The sequence below is a fragment of the Pipra filicauda genome, unplaced genomic scaffold, assembly GCF_003945595.2.
Source record: "Pipra filicauda isolate LSUMZ 115617 unplaced genomic scaffold, ASM394559v2 scaffold93_size3172892_pilon, whole genome shotgun sequence".
Classification (NCBI taxonomy): Eukaryota; Metazoa; Chordata; class Aves; order Passeriformes; family Pipridae; genus Pipra; species Pipra filicauda.
This window is the reverse complement of record NW_024105131.1, coordinates 1724672-1743091: the sequence shown is the minus strand read 5'-3', so window position 1 is coordinate 1743091 and position 18420 is coordinate 1724672. Positions and strand designations below refer to the sequence as shown.

General features: G+C 41.2%; 1 protein-coding gene across 3 annotated transcripts; it reads left to right on the top strand.

The window, feature by feature from the left end:
• Positions 1 to 163: 163 nt before the first annotated feature.
• On the top strand, positions 164 to 18371 carry MDM2 (MDM2 proto-oncogene). 3 transcript variants are annotated; one of them, XM_039391306.1, is made up of 12 exons: positions 164 to 280; positions 613 to 692; positions 784 to 856; positions 3129 to 3203; positions 3559 to 3692; positions 3849 to 3898; positions 5113 to 5180; positions 5331 to 5424; positions 7699 to 7859; positions 8844 to 8999; positions 10271 to 10348; positions 12992 to 18371. In XM_039391306.1, the coding sequence occupies exons 3-12, from the start codon at positions 788 to 790 to the stop codon at positions 13559 to 13561; spliced, it is 1455 nt and encodes a 484-aa protein (XP_039247240.1). In that variant the 5' UTR covers positions 164 to 280; positions 613 to 692; positions 784 to 787; the 3' UTR covers positions 13562 to 18371. The 3 variants fall into 3 exon arrangements, with proteins under 3 accessions (XP_039247240.1, XP_027597314.1, XP_039247241.1); XM_027741513.2 differs by lacking the exon at positions 613 to 692; XM_039391307.1 differs by lacking the exon at positions 164 to 280 and having other exon boundaries at positions 400 to 692; positions 7702 to 7859.
• The last annotated feature ends 49 nt before the right edge of the window (positions 18372 to 18420 follow it).

Sequence of the window (18420 nt, the reverse complement as noted above, 5' to 3'; positions counted from 1 at the left end):
GTGTCCCTGAATTTATGAGTGAACGCAGGAGCCTTTGCCTTTCCTGCCCTGGGCACAAAGCGGCCGCAGCGCCGTCGCTGCCAGGCCCGAGCGCGGCTGTGCCTCCGCGCGGGCGCCGCCCGTCAGGGGGCGCTCGGACACCCGCGGGCCGCGAGGCCAACATGGCGGCGTGGGGCGCGCACGGCGCGGCGGGGCCGCGGTAGAGGCTGCGGGCAGGATCCCGCGGGGTCCTGGCGCTCCGCCCGCCGCGGGCCAGGCTGCGGAGCGGGCGCGGCTGGCGGTGCGTGGGGATCGATCGCGGCTCGCTCGGGGGCCGGGGGGGGCCGAGGGCTCTCGCTTGTCGCTCGTGCGGCCTCGGCGCTGGGGGAGGGGCTGCGGCGGGGGGCGCCGGGCGGGCGAGGGGCGCGGGGCCGGCGCTGTTTCCCCGCGCCGCTGTCCCTGTGCCCTGCCGGGCCCCCCCGCCTTCGGCGGCCGCGGTGAGTCAGCGCCGGGCCCGTCCCGCCCGTTCGCCCCCCGCGGTGACTCGGCGACGGCGCTCCGGGTCATGCTCAGGCATGTCGGGCCGGGCCGGGCCGGCGCGGAGCTAAGCCCTGACTTGCCTCCTGCTGGCAGCGCTATATAAGGCCCGGCCCAGCCCGACTCGACCCAGACACCGCCGCTGGAGCCCAGCGCGGGCTGTACGGGATACCGAGGTGAGTGGGCTCCGCCGGCGGGGCGGCTGCCGCCAGCCCGGGTTGTGTCGCTGTGTGCCACGTTCTGAGCTGGTTCTCCCCTCAATTGCAGGCAAATGTGCAATACCAAGATGTCCTCCCTTACGGATGCCTCCGCTGTCACCGGTTCGGAGCAAGAGGCGCTGGTCAGTAGCTCTGTTGGACGCGCGAGTTTTTTCATGCTTTTTACAGAGTTTTAGCAGCTAATTTAGAAGGACCACTTTTTGCAGCGAGCGCCGGTTGCAGACAAACCAGGAAATCCGGTGAAGGTGATGTCTCTGATCCTGTAATTGTGAAGCAAATGTTATTCATGGTTGAGAGTTGAGGGTGATGGTTTAGGTGTAGACTCTGTTTCCTGGAGATCTACGATGGGTTTTGCTTTCTTTTAATAAAAAGGATCTTATCATCCGATTTGATCGTGGTAAGTATTTCATGGTGGGAGTTGTTAACAGATCATAACTGAAGAGTTGTGGAAGATCTCCGTTGTGTGAACTGTACTATTTGTGAAATAATCTGAAGGTTTTCTGCTTTCTCCTCTATTGGAATTCATAAGCAAGTTGTAAGAAGAGTCTTGATTTGTTTTTATGGCTTCACATATCCAGGGTTTCCATGATGCAGTGGCAGTTCTGCTGCCCTGATTTTGTGCATAAGTTTTCCTGAGAATGGAAGGCTGTTATACCTGAAAGACGAGTTAAAAACAGCACATGTGCAATGATGTTTGGACGGGGCTGCCCTGTGTAGAAGGGTAAAGCTTAAAAGGGTAGACTTACAGTAGAATTTCAAAAAAGCAAAACAGCAGAACAGCAAAAACCGTTGTTTTTTTTTTTGTTTGTTCGTTTCTTCCTTTTTTTTGTTAAGTCATCATATCGTGATGCTACTGTCCGCTGTCATATCTGAGAGGGCAAAGAATTCATACTTGGAGGAGTCAGGAAGAGAAGGCTGGGGAGTAGAAATGGGCTTAGTTGTGGATTCAGAGATCTGAAACTGTCTTCCTATGCTTAGCTGTCAGTAGTGCTTTAATAAGTTTCTGTTTGCTTCCTTTATGAAACTGTAATATGTTTCACATGTTCTAAATAATTCCGCCCTTAGGAAGGGGTGAATAGACACTGTGGAACAGTGCAGTGAACCGGATCAGGACACTGCTCTGGCCAGAAGGAAAAAAAAAAAGGTGTATGTATGGGGAAGTGATTTTTTTGTTGTTGTCCTTGAACTTTTCCATCCTCTACCTCAGAAATTGTCACAGCCTGGCTGCAGATAAAACTGCTGGCACAGTGGATGGGTGGGAGGCCATTGTGGAGGTAGGCATGAGTCAAGTATGATGGGGAGGACAGGGTGTGCTTGTCCCAGCTACAAAAGGTCTTCAGAGATAAAGCAGCCCAGTTGGCAAATGTAGAACCAAAACCCCAGAAACTGTCACAGAAAGAGAAAGAAAGAGCTGGACCAGTGTTTTGCTTTATGACTTGCACTTTGGACCTGACAGTCATGAAGGTGCTTTGCCTTCCTCCCTCCCCTTTGGGAGTCATTATAATGGTTAAAGAAGTGAAGCTGAATTCCCCAGGACCCAGCCCTGTACTTGGAACTAATAAACAAATCCAGTAGCTCAAATTAAGGAATCTCTACTTACCAGCATGTTGAGGTTTAAGCGCAGCCAGCAACTCAGTAGCACGGAGCTGCTTGCTCCCCACCCCACCCCCCTGCAGTGGGATGGGAGAGAGAATCAGAAGAAAAGGTAAAACCTGTGGGTTGAGATATGAACAGCTTAATAGTTGAAATAAAGTATATTAATAATAAAGAAAAGGGAGAGTAGTAAAATCTGAGAAAAACAAGTGAAGCACAATACAGTTGCTCATCACCTGCTTACTGATGCCCAGCCAATCCCCAAGCATTAATCGGTCCCTCCCGACCAACTCACCCCATGACATTTTGTGGTATGTTCAGGTCAGCTGAACATACTTTGGCCAGTTAGGTCAGCTCTCCTGGCCATACGCCCACACAGTGTCTTGTGCACCTTCTCACTAGTAGAGCACGGGACACTGAAAAATCCCTGATTTAGTGTAGCTACTTAGCAACTACAGAAACATCAGTGTGTAGTCAACATTATTCTCCTACTAAATCAAAAAACACAGCACTGTACCAGCTACTAGGAGGAAAATTAACTATCCCAGCTGAAACTAGGAGACAACAAAAGACGGGTTTGAGCTAAGATGGACTTTTGAGCTAAGGTGTATGAAAAGTTTAGTATCATTTTGTTCATGTTATTTGCTTTTTAACTTTGCAAAGTGAAAAATTTGATTGTGGATTTGTTTTCATATAGTTGTGTGTTTGCATGTCAGATTAATACAGAAGGAGGAACGTAACCTGTATAAGTTACATTTTCTTGGTGGATAATTGGTGCTGTTTTTCTACTTGCCCTCACAGGTTAAACCAAAGCCACTATTGTTGAAGTTGTTAAAGTTAGCTGGTGCAGAAAAGGATACTTTTACTATGAAGGAGGTGAGAACTTTTAATCACTAAAGGTAGACTACAGTGAGTACAGATACATTGTTTGGGTGACTGGGGGGCAGTGTAGTTCATAGCTTATCTAGAAATTATTGAAACAAGATGTTGCGTTTATTCTCCTGCTGTAACTGGTTATTTAGCTAGTTTCTCAAAAACGTGAACAAAAATTTCTGGTGATTAGAATAGCAGTGTTCTTGGGGAATGATAGATGAAAATCTGTCAGCTCAAAGGGAGTTCTAGGCATTCAGAGTTTGAAGAGCAAATTTCAGTGTATTTAATGTGCTTGTTCTCTTAATCTTGAAACAACAACCTGGGTGTTTAATGTCTGTGTATTTCATTTATTGTACAGGTAATATTCTATATTGGACAATATATTATGTCTAAACAATTATATGATGAAAAACAGCAACATATTGTACACTGTGCAAATGATCTCCTGGGGGATTTATTTGGAGTAACAAGCTTTTCAGTAAAAGAACACAGGTAAAATGAGATTATTTTCTGAGAGTCTGGTTGGGAAATAATGAAGAACACAATGTGTATGGCCTTTTTAAACTCTGCATCTTTGAAGATGGTAAGCTCTCTTCTATGATTCCATGTAGCTAACTTGCAACGATTCTTTCTTTATTCCCATTTAAGGAGACTATATTCGATGATTTCCAGAAATCTGATAGCAATCAATCAACAAGGTAAGCTAGTTTAGGAGGCCATTTTGTTTTGAGAAACAGCAGTAGGGAAAATATATAATGCATCTTGCAGGTAGTGATCAGATAACGGTGATCTGTCCATTATTAGATATTTGGCTTTACCCACTGCTGTCCAGAGCAGTCATAAATAGTGACTCAAAGCAAACACTGTTTCTTCTGGGGCAGAAAAGAATTCTGAGCAACATTTGGATAATTTTGTTGACTAGAACCAGAACAAACACAATCAGAGCTGAACAAAAAGAGTACTAAATTGAAAACTTAGTCATTTGCTTGTATTTGTTACAGCTAAAGCCCTCAACAACATAAAAAGTTTTAATACAAAAAACTAGCTTCTTGAACTTGTGCCAGCAATAAAGTCAGGGCAAGTGCTGTTCATTTTTTTTCTGTTAAAGTTCTGTATTTAGAACTGGTCACCCTCAGCTACACTGAGTCTTGTTTTGAAAGATCTGTATACTTTAAAAGAGTAGCTTTGTGGTAACTGGTAATTGTTATATACAGTCATCTGTCCTGCAGTATAAAAATGCTCAATATAGCTGTAATTTTTGCCTCATACAGGGTGTGAACCAGAAGTTAAACAATGGAAGCCATTTTGTAAATTGGCTTATAAATCTGTATTAAGAGACCCTTTGTTTCTGATTCTTCCTAAAGGCAAATTCAAATGCTGAAGATGGGAAACATGCTCTCTTTATTATCCCTATTGTTATGCTTGCAAACTAAAATTTATCTCTCAAATTTTTTTTTTAAGAGTCTTTATTAATTCAGGGTCTGTCTGATAGTAAGCATATACCATCAACAACAGCTATTTTTTTTCTATTAATTGTCTTCTTAATTCAGTGTTCCCACAACATGATAGCTAGTAGAAAGCGCTTTGTAGAGGAAGAAGTGTATTGCATTTCCTGCTTGTATTCTTTCACATCTGCAGAATCACAGCTCATGCACAACCTTCATTTGAAGCCGTTTATAATGAAATTCTGAGCTGCTTTGCGGTTGACATTTCTTCTTTCTCCCCACGTTCCCACTTCAGTAATGTTACAGGGAAGGTGCTGCACACACCTGAAAAGCAAAGGAGCAGTGTGGTTTTTTCCATTGTTCCAAAATGTCTGGGGGTTAAGTTCTATATAGAATTTACTTTTTGAGCCTGAAATTAACTTTTTCTGCTATGTTGTTTTACGGGTTTTGGTTTGGTTTGGTTTCAGACTCTACACTTGGTGGCACACCTGAGGATGATGCCGGATCTCAGCTTGAAGAAGAAAATGTTCTTAAGGTGATACTTTAATTTTATTTTAATAAATGTTCTGAGTTGTAAATTCTGTTTAGTTTGCATGATAGTGTCAGTGGTTTAGATGTAATTAGTTGATTCTAGCCTTTTACTTCACATTCTTGCTCAGGCTTACTCATTATTTCTGTTAATCAGGAGTCTATGCAAGAGTTGGAAGAGAAGCAGACTTCATCGAACGTGACTTCCCGACCAACTACATCTTCTAGGAGGAGGACACACAGTGAATCTGGTATGTGCAGATTTATGGTGCAGAGCTTTCAGTAGCATGAACACTTAGGGGAAAAAGTACATTCTTTTGCCTTGATGACTGAACAGAGGCTGACAGATAGTAGTATTCATGTTTCTCTGCTTATCTAAAACAAAATGTTCAGCCTCAAAAGAAAAACACGATTCCTTGCATCGCTCCAGTGTCATGTTACAGTGACTTTGGATATGTTTAGGTAACTGATTGTTCATTAAGCACTTATTAAAACATCTGGTAACTTAAATATCATATTTGCTTCCTTTTTGTCTTTTCTTTGCTGTGGTTATTCAATAATCACTGGCAAATACATTTTCAAAATATGAAATGTTTCTTTTTATAATTAGCAATAACAAGCCAGTCAGCATAAACCTGAATAAGTTTCTCAGTGGAAGTGTTCTCTACAGTTCTACTTAAATACTATTTTGTGGAATTTCTTACATTAGTTTGTTCCATCACTTGTCTTACCTCACGACTTGGTGGTAGTAATTATCTGGGCAGTGATAACCTGTCGCTGCATAGAACATCTTCAGTTGCTTGGGAACATTTTTCAGTTCCTCAGCTTTTGAGTAGTATTTTTTGTGTTCCTTGTAGGCCACTGTTATGTCAGTCAGTCAAAAACTGTGCTGCGTTGCTGAGCGGTTTGCACTAAATTAAAAGATCGTTTTAATGTTGTAACTAAAACTAGTGAAGGGATGGAAAGCCTCGGTTAAACAGCACAACCTGTAATATTTAGGCATGACCCAGAGCACATGAGGTGCTGTGTTGTGCTTACTTATTGTAGGTCTGTTTATTAACTCTTGTCTTTGCATCCATTTATTAGTTTGTTACAACTTTAAAACTTCTTTTAATATAGTGTTTTTATATACACTTTTTTTCTAATTTATAGGAAATCTTCCTTTTAAACCACTATTCTTGTTAAATTGGGATAGTAGCAGCTCCTTTGGAGCCCTTTATATAGTGTATAGAAACCTTGTGGTGATACAGTATCAGTACAGCATGGAGCCAGGACAACTAAATGAGGACAACGATGGACAGGAGCAACCCTTGGGCCTGGGGGCTCCAAATTTGGTGGGGCTCTCAGGGCGGAAAAAAGAAAAGAGAGGGACTGAGCCAAGAAGCACCAAGGGAAAGTAAGAGAAGTCTCAAAGTATGTACAAGTGTTTTGTTCTCTTTCCTTTTACAATGAAAGATTCAAGACTTGAAGACTCATGGATTGTCACAGTGTGTTCTGCAAGGCAAGGGAGAGGCTGGGCAATAGAGGGTGGGTGCAAAAGGCACCTGTGGTGGGGCAGCAGGCTCATACTGAGGTCTGTTAAACCAAGTTTTCAGGCATCTTGGGGGGTTTTCACTCCACTGCACTTAAATACTGACTTTACAGCACCTTTTTTAATAAAATTGTTTCTTACCAAACACTCTAAAAGTCAGTGGAACTGAATTTTTACTTACCTATCCCTAAAATGCTGCACTCCAACTCCTTATGCTGCTTCTGGTGGTTGTTTCAAAATGTGATGGATTTAAAAAGCATTGTCTTTTTGCCTTCAAACCAAGCATACTTAATAGGCACAGCATAAAGCAATGCTCTCAGAGTTCAATTTTTACGTAGTATATCTTGAAGATTTTTTTGCTAGTGTGGGTTGAAAGTTATAACAGATTATTGCAAAAATCTTGTTGAGTGAATACAATTACATATAGTGGAACTAATCATTGGCAAATTTGTTCAGGTGTCTGAAACTTGAACCTGAACTTACCTTGCTTAGCACAAGGAATTCTGTATGCCTGTGACCTGGGAGCTAGTTGCTCTGTCTCCCTACAAATTCTGGGATGGACTCAGAAGCTCTCTGAAAGTGCCCTTCTGTCTACTGACTGTAGAGGGAGCAAGGACAATTAAGATCTATTTCATAAAATTAGGAGGGGTATAATGTGTCATGTGTGGAGTAAAAATTCTTCCAAATTTGTGATCATTTTATTTCCTGCATGTGGATGCTGCTATTCTCAAGCTGTACTGATGGGACAAGTGGGGAAACCCAGCCCCTGAAATACTGGCTTCAGGAATGTTTCACACTTTACATATTTATCAGTGTTATTGTGTCTTTTTGAATAAGTTTTGGTGCCTTTACTTTTTTCCTCAAGAAATAATACTGAGTTATCTTATTAGATTTCTTTATAAGTAAATTATATTTTAAACTTCTGTTAAGAATATTCAAAACTGCACATTGCATAGTTGTTTTTGGAGTAATAAAAATTCTTGAATATGCCCAGAAGAAAATTCTTCAGATGATCTGCATAGTGACAGAAGAAAGCGACACAAGTCAGACAGCATTTCGTTGACGTTTGATGAAAGTCTCTCATGGTGTGTAGTCAGTGGTCTGTGCCATGAAAGAAGCAATAGCAGTGATTCAACAGATTCTCTTTCCATTCCCGTAAGTCAAAGTATAAATATAAAATATCTTTATGGTACAAATTTTGCAAATGCCACAAGTGCAAATATGCATCTGAAAACATCATGATCTTAATTAAAAGCAGCAGTGCCTCCAGTGGTGTGAGAGGAAGGAAAAGAGGATTAAAGAAAAGATAGTGTGTGGGTGGGGTCTTTCATAGATCTGCTGACAAAGCTGAAGGGAAATTTTTTTAAATATTAACTTTGAGTTTTCTTTAAAACCAAGACCCTTACTGCTTGGCACAGCGTTGAAAAAACTGTCAGATATATTTTGTGTTTTAAAGTAAGTGTTAAGAGAAGAAAAGCAGTCACAGATGTTCCATAATTCAGAATTAGTTGGTAGTTCTGGTACAGCCTGGGTAACTGTACTCAGTAGTATGTATGTTGATGATACACTGTATTCATTTTTCAAGCCTCTACTGTTTCATATTGTTGTTTTCAACAAACACCAAGGCAAGTTACCTGTGATGAGATTAAGTTGTGAAGAGCTAAACTAACAGTATTCCCAGTCACATACTGTATTCTGAATTGACAGAACTAATACCGTATCTTCAGTCTTCCTATTTTATAGGAAGACTGTTTCGCCACAGTCTCAAATTAAAAGATTAGCAGAGTTGATGAGAACAGAGAATTTAATGACATGCAGCCAAAAGACAGCATCTTCCTGTATCTGTTCTTTCACTTTTTAGGAGAGCCTATGTGAAACAGTAACTGCAGTCTTCAAGCTGGCTATAGGCTGACTGCAGCCTCTTATTACAGAGTCAACAAAAGGCTTTCAGATCTAGCTTTATTTTTACCTACCTATAATTTATCTCATAGAAGATGTACTGTCTAACAGCCACTGGTCTTATTTCTTCCATAGCTAACTAAACTGAGTAGCACAGTTTTATCTTAAGAGCTGCTTTAACAGTAATGGTTATGTATATGGACTGGTGAGGTTAAATATGTACTTTCTCTTTTCTCCCAGGATCTTGATGCTAGTTCATTAAGCGAGAACTCTGATTGGTTTGACCACAGGTCTGTTTCAGACCAGTTCAGTGTAGAGTTCGAAGTTGAGTCCATTTATTCAGAAGATTATAGCCATAATGAAGAAGGGCAGGAGCTCACAGATGAAGATGATGAGGTACGTATTTATTTTGCTTGGGGATTTTTTCGACCTTGGGGGGTTGGTGAGAGGGAAAATTTGCACCCAGTTGTTCGTTAAATCCAACCACATGTCAGTGCAGTTGGGTCACCATTATACACACACCAGGAAGTAACTGAGACGGTGCTGAGGCTTTCTGCGGGCTCTGAAACAGGCTATGTAGGAAAAGTCTGTGTGTTTAACTTCACTCACTAGCTGTTAGAGTCAAAGGCAGCATGCATACTTGAGTCTTTCTGTATTTTTAGTTATAGAAGTATGAGTTGACCTTTGACATTATTTGATATTGAATGAAAACTTACCTAGTAACTCTTTGCAAAGGGATACTTCCAAGTCATTTGCGTCTGTGAATACAAATGTTTCATATTGATGCTGAGCCACAGTTTTAGAAATTTTCATTAGTAGGAAGAAGACAGTAAAACTGTGATTACCATAATTTTCAAGAGGTCTAGATACATGGAACGTCAGGAATTAAGTGAGAATTTATGCGGAGTTTTTTTTCTGGGTTAGTTTTCTGTTACTTTAGAGAGGTTAATCAGCTCATGGCAAGATTGGGTAAGTACCAGAGGCAGAATTCACCAGGGACATACATGACTGTGGTACTTGAGAGGCTGAATGGACTGACTGTACTGATGTACACCAACTTGTAGTGTAGCGCTGCAGAGCTGCACCCTGAGATAAGACAGTAATTTGGAGAAAGAAAGGATTGGGGTGTGCCGCTGCTCCCAGCAGTAGTTTTGAGAATTGCAGAATGACTGAGATTGCAAGGGGCCTCTGAAGATCATCTTATCCCCCAGCCCTGGCTAAGGTAGAGCTGATTGCCCAGGTGCGTGTCCAGATGTGTTTTGAATATCTCCAAGGATAGAGTCTTTCAGAGATGATCAGGGCAACTGTGCCAGTGCTCGATCACCCGCAAGTAAAAAGTGTCTGCTGACATTCAGAGGGAACCTCCTGTGTTTTAATTTGTGCCAGTTGCCTCTTATTCCTGTCACTGGCCACCACTGAAAAGAGCCTGTCTCCCTCTTCTTATACCCTCCTTTCAGCTATTTATATATGTTGATAAGACACCACCTGCCCTGAGCCTTCTCCAGGCTCCTCTGGAGCTCCTCTAATCTGTTTAATAATCTTAGTGGCCCATCACTGGAGGCTCTCCAGTAGCTCCCTGTCTGAAAATCTATAAGGTTAAAAATATTTGGGGTTTTTAATTGAATGCCAGAAAACAGTTACATCATTTTTTTTCCCATTTAAACCAGGTTTATCAGCTGACTATTTACCAGGATGAAGATAGTGATGATGATTCATTTGATGAAGATCCAGAGATTTCTCTAGCTGTGAGTAAAAACTTGTCAAGTAAAACATCATAAATTGGGTGAACTGACAGAATAGAGATCAAGAAGTATAGATGAATTCTATTGCTACCAGTGAATTTTTTTTTAAGAATCAAATTGACTTTTTCTTATATGCTTGAAGGTTCCAATACAATATTTTAATTATTGAACATGTAATTATTAACCTTGATTTTTTTATAACTAGTAAGCTTCCTAAAGGAAATCATTTCCAAAGGAAATTATTTGAAGCCTAAATCTGACTTTCTGCACAAAATGAAAAAATCTTGGTCATGTACATTTAAAAACTTTTCCTATAAATCAGAATACCTAGTTTTATTGTCCATCCTGAATTAAGGTATCTCTGACATACAGATGTGAAGGCAAACCTTTTTTCAGAACAGTAATATAAAATTAAGAGAGGCTTTTTCTATATTCTGTGAGACCATTTTTGAAGTGTGGGAAGAAACTTAGGGTCTTGAAGCACACAGTAGAATTAAAATGCAGGGTACCTCATTTATATTTGCTTTTCACAGTTGAACCTTAAATAAAGTTGTTTTCCAGAACTGTCTGAAGTGTTCCAGTCCCTTGATGGTCTGTAGGACTGAGGGACGTTATTCTGTTTGTGAAAGACAGGGCTGGCCACCTTCTGAAAACATAGCAGTACTTGTGTGTGGTAAAAGAGGCCTGTATGTTATTTTTAGGATTTAGAATAGGTCTTTTAAGCTTTTGATGTTACTCAGGACTCATCTAAATAATTTTTGGGTGATTTTTATGTTTTGATTCCCCCTAGGCTTGCATTACTTCTAAGAATTAAATGTGTTTTTGTCATGGTTTGAGATAGCCCCAAAATCCAATTCCCTAGCTCCATCCCCCCTCCCACATCTCAACCTAATGTGAGATGGGTTTTTCCAGACAAAACACACCAGACTCCAAGTGGGGGAAAGGGAATATATATTACAATGACTGTACAAATAAATACCATATCACATTATACACACGATCACAACTATCTCTACCATGACATATGTATTTACAATGATCAGATCTCTTCTCCCCTCCAAATAAAAGTTCAGGAGGGAAAGAAGGACAGATCCCTTCCAGTCCTTAAGCAGCAGCATCTTCTGAGGCAGCAGGTTTCTTCTTCTCATGCATGCAGCAGCTGATAGCTGGCTTTCTGCCAGCATCCACGAGGGAGGTATCCAAGCTCCCTCGGCCCCCTTGACGCAGGCAAAGGGGTCTTCCATGGGTTTCGTAACCCCAGACAAGGTCGTTTCACCACGTCATATCACGAAGACACAGGGGGGTCTTCGTGACGATCTGGTATCTCTTGCAGGGCCTCTGTGCCCTGTCTCTCAGGCTGCCACCGTGGCAGCAGTGCGAGGGGGGAGCCAAGGTCAACTCCCCCTGCATTCCATCTGGCCATCCTGGTCCAGCTCCAGGACGCTCTGAGCTTCTCAGCTCCTCTCTCTCTCTGGTGCTGCATGTCCAAAACTGCTCTCCAAAATAGGAGTCCATGTCCCTCTTCTCCAAGAGGGGTCTCAAGGAAGTTTTGGGGGAGTGTGGTACAGTCTTACCCCCAGAACTCTGTCTCTTGGCTCTCCTTTCCTCAGCTCTCCTTCCAGGAGTCTTTTCTCTGGTGCTGCATGTTGCTTCTGCTGCTCCTTCAGTTCAGGTCTTATCTCTGGCTCTGCCACCATTTCTCTGGTCAATGCCGGCTGCTGCTCTGCGCCCATGGAGAAAACATCTCCCGGCATAACTACAGACACTTAGTCCAGTCTAAGACTGTTCCAAGCCTCTGCAATCCCCCCAGCCGGGGCTGGGAGGGGGCCAGAGGCCCCAAGGGGCTCAGAGCCCCTGCCTCGTGGCTCTACAACATGGCCACCTCTCCTCAACCAAAAAACTACAACTCATCTCTTCCGGTGAGCTTGTGATATGTTTACATTTTTGCAGGAGCGCCCATTGGGCAGAACTTCAAAACTTCCAGGGGTTTCCACCCCTTGGGGTCTACCACTTCTCTTAGCCTCTGGGGGAAAACAAAATCCAAACCACTACAGTTTTTAACAAGATATAGTGGCTTATTTTCAGTGTAGTCCATAGAGTATCCGCTGAGATGGTGATGCAAGATTTTTTTTTTTTCCCCTTTTTTCACTTCTGTTTTTTTATTGGCTGGTGTTTTCTCTTGTACCTCTGTGTCAGAGTGCCCTCACCTGGCCATTTTGCACACCAACAGCTTAGCATCCTACAGGTGATAGGTCCCTTCAGTCTTGAGTAGTTCCCATTTCAGAAGTCCATTCTCAAAAAGAAGAGGAACGGTGACCATTTTATTAGAAGTTTTTTGTGAGGTTCTCTGAAGATTTTTGTGGTCTGGCTTCTGCAGATTTGCATAAGAAATAATAAATTGTTATTGTTCTAGTCACAAACCTACTGCAAAAAGAAAGAAAATCAGAGTTGTTTTAAAATAAGAACTGTTGTAATCTAGAATGGTAAAATGGGGCCAGACACTGAATGGCATTTTAAAATTATAAACAAGTCAATAGCTCAACATAATTATTATTTTGACATTAGTAAATTGTTTACAGTCTCTGAATACTTCAGTTGTATGTGTTCCAAGTAGCTTAAGCTGTTCCAACCTTTAATTCACTAAAGGATTATTGGAAGTGTCCTGAATGTAGCGAAATGAATCCTCCGCTTCCGCGACATTGCCACAGATGCTGGGCCCTACGCGAGGATTGGCTTCCAGATGAAAAGAGTGAGAAATTGGAAAAGAGCAAATCAGAAGGTTCCTTCCCTGCAGAGTCTGAAGAAGGTTTTGATGTTCCTGACTGCAAGAAAACAAAAATGACTGAAGATAAAGAACCAGCTGTGGATGAGAATGAGGAGAAAGCAGTACAAATTTCCGAGTCCCAGGAAAGTGAAGATTATTCCCAGCCATCAACATCAAGCAGCCTATTCTGTAGCAGTCAGGACGACCATAAGGAACCTGAGAAGAGAGAAATGCAAGACAAAGAGGAAAGCCTGGAATCCAGTCTGCCTGTTACCAGCATAGAGCCCTGTGTCATATGTCAGAGCAGACCTAAAAATGGCTGCATAGTACACGGCAAAACGGGACACCTCATGTCATGTTTCACGTGCGCAAAAAAGCTTAAGAAGAGGAACAAACCCTGCCCAGTGTGCAGGCAACCCATACAAATGATTGTACTAACTTATTTTAGTTAGGTGGATGTTGACTGGAAAGCTGCAAGAGAAACTATTTTTGTATTCTTATTGGAAAATTAGTATTTTGGGTCTCTTTACATTTGGTATGAAAAATAATTGCTGACATAAATGCACTGGCGTTGTTCAGAGGTTTGCCCAATAGTCATAAATCAACTTGGAGATTTTCAATCCTTGTCAGTAGAAATAACCAAGTCCTGTAAATCACCTCCCTCTCCAGGTGTGTAATGTTCCATGCAAGTTAGTGACGTTTCTTTTACTGTATTAAACACACACATTAAAAACCTCAGTTCAATGATTGTGAGAGGAGACACATGTTGAAGCATTCACTTATGCGAGTTCCTCGTCTTAAGAAGGTAGAAGATTCTCCAGGTTCCAGTATTTGTTGCCTGGTGAAGATACCAGGCTCAATCAGACCATACTGAATAAGTCAATAGAATAAATAGTCTTGTCTTAAATTCCTCCAAGTAGGCAAATTATGGGGGAGATCTTACCAGGAAGTGGAGAAAAATGCGATAGAAGATAATTTAAGGCTTTGGAAAAAGAGAAGGGTATTGTATGTCTTTTATTTTTATAGTGTGCATTGTAAACTTCAGGGCTGTGTGTCCCCCTAAGAAGTCATTGTTCCAAGTTCAGTCATACAGTTCTCTCTTAAATGTCTTAAGAAACTGACATTTTAAATGCTTTGTGAGTTTGGAGGTCTGTACTATCCCAAGTATGCTTATTATTAATTTAGGAGCATGAGAGAAGACTTGAACAGGCAAGATAAATAAAGGAGGAGTCTCATCAGGCAATATTAGGGGAATAATTTTCTGCAGTTGTTTTTGACTTCAGCAGAACATTGACTGGAATAAAAATAGAAAAAATTCCATCTTCATCTGCAGAAACAAATAAGTTGTGCAGTTCTAGTTCACATAGACATTCTTTAAATTCAGTAGTCTTTCCAAGTCAAACTGTTCTTTTCTATATCACAAGAATTCTGAAAATCCATTGTGGGGTGTTTGGTGAACTCAAAATTGGTCTCATTGGACCTGTCCTTTACTGCTTTTAGTTCTTGTCCCTTCACTGTACTTGGTCAAAAACTTGGTGAAACTTAGCAGTTCTGTTCTCAAGGGGTCTGCTGACTGACTGGGGTGTTCAAGATAGTTCTCTGAGCGTGTGTAAGCTCTGGTATCTTCCTGTGGGATACGGTAAAAATCATTCGGCTGTATTTCACATGGAGAGTTTCTGTACCAGTGAGTGATATTTATTCCTTTGGAAAACTAGATTACAAGAGGAACTGTATGATTTTAGCACCTTTTATTTTTACAGGTAGTTGCTAATCATCTGCCCAACAGGGAATGGCAAATAAGCAGTCAGGGGAGGTCCAAGAATGGAGATGTAGCCTAAATGAAGAAATTGCATTGTGTTACTATCCTGCAGGCCAAGGTTCAACAGCTTTCCAATGCCACCAGTATAGAATTGCTGATGCCTGTGTGCTGGCGCAAAGACTTTTACTGCTATCATTACCTCCAGGTAATGCCTGAATGCCTAGGAAAAGGACATAAAGATGTCCAGGAGAGACTTGGTAAATCCTTGGTTGTGACTTGCCTGCAGAGAAATACCTTCATAGGGAAAGTCTGAATTATTGGGATCAGTCACATTTTGTTCGTATATTTGAGCTTTTTTTTTTTTTTTTAATACCATTAAAAGATCCTGGTGTGTCTGAAGTTCTAGCAATTCATTTTAACTAAACAAATACAAACCCCAGGTGTATACATTTTGTCAAATTCTTAATTGCAAGTTTCTTGCCCCTTGCAATTTGTAAAGCAACAGCAGGTATCTGGAAGTTCTTGGAAGATTTTTGGTCAGCAGAAACCCTTCATGGGTTTTATGGGATTTGATAATCCTTCAGCCTGAGATGGAGAAGGCCTTTGGGTAGATATTTAATTTTTTCAAGTAGGGATGCTAATAGGGGGCTACCTGCCTTAATTTACACTTCCTATTAATTTTTCTTAATTTTTGATTTTATTTATTTAGCTGCATTGAGGCTTTCAGAGGCTCTTCATTGCATCTGCAGGTGAGACCAAACAGTGGTCTTGTTGTGGTCAGGGATCTGCAGCTGAGAGAAAACTGTAGACATGTATATGCAGAAGGCTCAATAACATGGGGACTGTACTTAAAAAGCATCATCTGTAAAAAGCTTTGTCCATTACACTGTCTCCCATGTCTAAGGCTTTTCAGCATGATCCCTTCTCTGCAGTCACTACCATGGCTGTGTAACTGCCATGCAGGGAGAGCAGCTGCCCTTACCCCATTCCTACTGGGACAAATTGTACCATCCCACTCTTGTTATTCTATTACAATCAATCCTCTTAAGTGATCTCCATACTTAAAAAAAATATTTCATCTCTCAGAAAGGGAGGTATGGCCAGAGTGGTGATCCTTGCTGTTTACAATCACTCACCTTTAGGTTTATTCTTCTAAAGCAATTTCCCAGTAACACTTTCTGTTTTGGCAAAAGATAGACTGAGACCATACAGCATAATGAATTTTCCCTTTTATGCTTTAAAATTTTACTTCCCTCACACGTCTTCTGTTGTGGAGAATAGCCCTGGAAATACCCTCCAATCCATACAATGGTGAGGAAATGTGGAATTTTGATTTCTGCATCTGCAAAACACTGTGTCAAATCTTTTTGCTTCGAGTTAGATTTTTCTGGCTTAATATTATTCTTAATGACCTCTAGTGCAACTAGAATTTGCTTGGTTTGGGTGCATGCCTTACAAATTGGGGAAAGATGAGTATTGGTGTCTGTTCCAGTTCCAACCGGGGATGGAGCAGGCAAGCGCGTGCCTGGGGCCCAGGGGTGTGTACGTGACACACGGACCCCAGTGCTGTGGCCCTGACCCCACGCTGGAGCCTTTGGCTCTGCCTCCCCCTCATCGCGTGGGCACGAGCAGCGGCCACCCTGTTCATTCTGGCCTGTAAGCACATTGCTGGCCTTGGGCAGAGGCACAAAAGTCAGTGAAATTTTGGTACAAAAGTTGTTGCTGAGAGTTGTTGTTACTTGGTGTTTGAGATCCTTATTTAATATCACACACATTTTAATCTTTAATTTATTGCCATTTGTAAATATTCTTGTGCTCACAGTTAATGTTTTGAGCTCTAATTTATTGAATTAGCCTACTTGCATATATGTAGTCATATAAATATGCTTACTTAAGCGAATAACAAGAAAAAATATTTAAGAAACGTAGCATTAAAATACAGAGAAATATTCGGATTATATTCAGATTTAAGAAGGGCACAGAAAGATTTATGGTTTTGTTTCCTTTTTTCCGTCCCTTAAAACAACTTCTGTGTTGCATTTGAACATTTATTAGAGATGGAGCTGGTGCAACATGAGCACAGTGAGAATATTTTGGTGGTGTTTGTTTTCCTTTGGAATGCTTTTGTATCCCTGAGTACAGCCAAGGAGCTGACTGGCTGCTTCTGGTGCTGGTGACATCAGGGGTGATGGTCTGGAAGATGCAGGACAGCGATGAGAGATTTCAAGGTTAATTTGCAATGAGTGGTAATGGCTTTTGCTTTTTGACATTTGACCAGGAAGGTTGCAGGGAAGGCCAGATGCTGACAGGATGCAACTACACAATTTTCAGTAATTGTCTTAGTCTCTTCCTTCTTGCCCATTGTCTATCTTCCTTCAGATAGACAACAGTAATGTATAAATGGTGCAAGAACTCTCATTTATTCTTTTTTATAAAGTATGATAAACCTACTTATTGTATGTACTTATTTATTAGTATTGAAATTCAACTCTTGACCCAAGGAAGTGAAGTGCAAAGTGAGGTACTTAAGGCTGAAACCGAAGTAGCTGGGTGGGTGATTGTATTGAACATTCACACTGCAAGGTGATGCTCTTTGTTGAGCAGCACCCCTTCAGTCTTGTGTCAGTGTTCCTAAGGAGCACATGGCAGAAATGTGTGCCACGTGTGCCATGCTGTGCTGTGCCACTCCCATCAGCAGGTTGATCTAGAAAGGATAAAAGTGCTTCAAACTGTTAATTGGTGAAAAGCATTACAACTGTTCTAACAGTGTGGCACTCCATACCTGAGTCAAAGGCTTATCTTGAGTTACTTGTTTAAAGGTTGCACAAGCAAAACAAAACTGAGGCCTAAGGTGTCTTTTAAAAACTTGCACTTAATGAACGTGAAAAATTGTTGCTTTTAACTAAAGTGTGTGCTTTTTTTTATTTTTAACACAGATGCACTGAAAGCTTCAAGTGAATGCCTCTCTAGTGTATCTGTATCTATATTCTACATGTAAAATTTGTCAGTGATTCTCAAAAAGGTGTTGTCTCACCTTTTGAGTAAATGTTGCTTTAGCTTAACAGCTTGATTTTAAAGGACAGTTCTTGGTTGTGAGCCAAATTATTGGCTGTCTACATGATGATTACTTAACACCTAAAATACCAATAGCTTTTCTAAAACCAGAGTCTTTGTTGTCTGACTGCACATAGCTGGAATGACTATTAAACAGAGTAGTTCGTAGTGAATTGAAATAACTATGCAATTTTGCCACTACTCCTAGATGAACACGCTTTCAAGAGCTTGTAATGGTGTGTACCTTCTGGCTGCCCAGTGCACGTACAACCACAGTCAGTAACCATTAAAATACAAGTATCCACTCCACTTGCACAGTGCATAGATCCCTTTATAAAAACTTTCATGTGTGTTGCATTTATCTTTTGGTTTTCAGTTGTTCCTTTTCTAGGGAAACTGAGTACTGTGTTCCATTTAAAAGCTTTAAATAAAGATTTCTTTATATACTCTTTGGTGCTCTTTTTTTTTTCATGTCAACGACTTGATTGCTGGAAGTTC

Excerpts from the sequence above, each read along its gene's own strand:
- MDM2 (XM_027741513.2), top strand. The coding sequence starts at position 788 with ATGTGCAATACCAAGATGTCCTCCCTTACGGATGCCTCCGCTGTCACC. Across the intron at positions 857-3,128 it reads GTTCGGAGCAAGAGGCGCTG|GTTAAACCAAAGCCACTATT; the intron begins GTCAGTAGCTCT and ends TTGCCCTCACAG. Across the intron at positions 3,693-3,848 it reads TTTTCAGTAAAAGAACACAG|GAGACTATATTCGATGATTT; the intron begins GTAAAATGAGAT and ends TTCCCATTTAAG.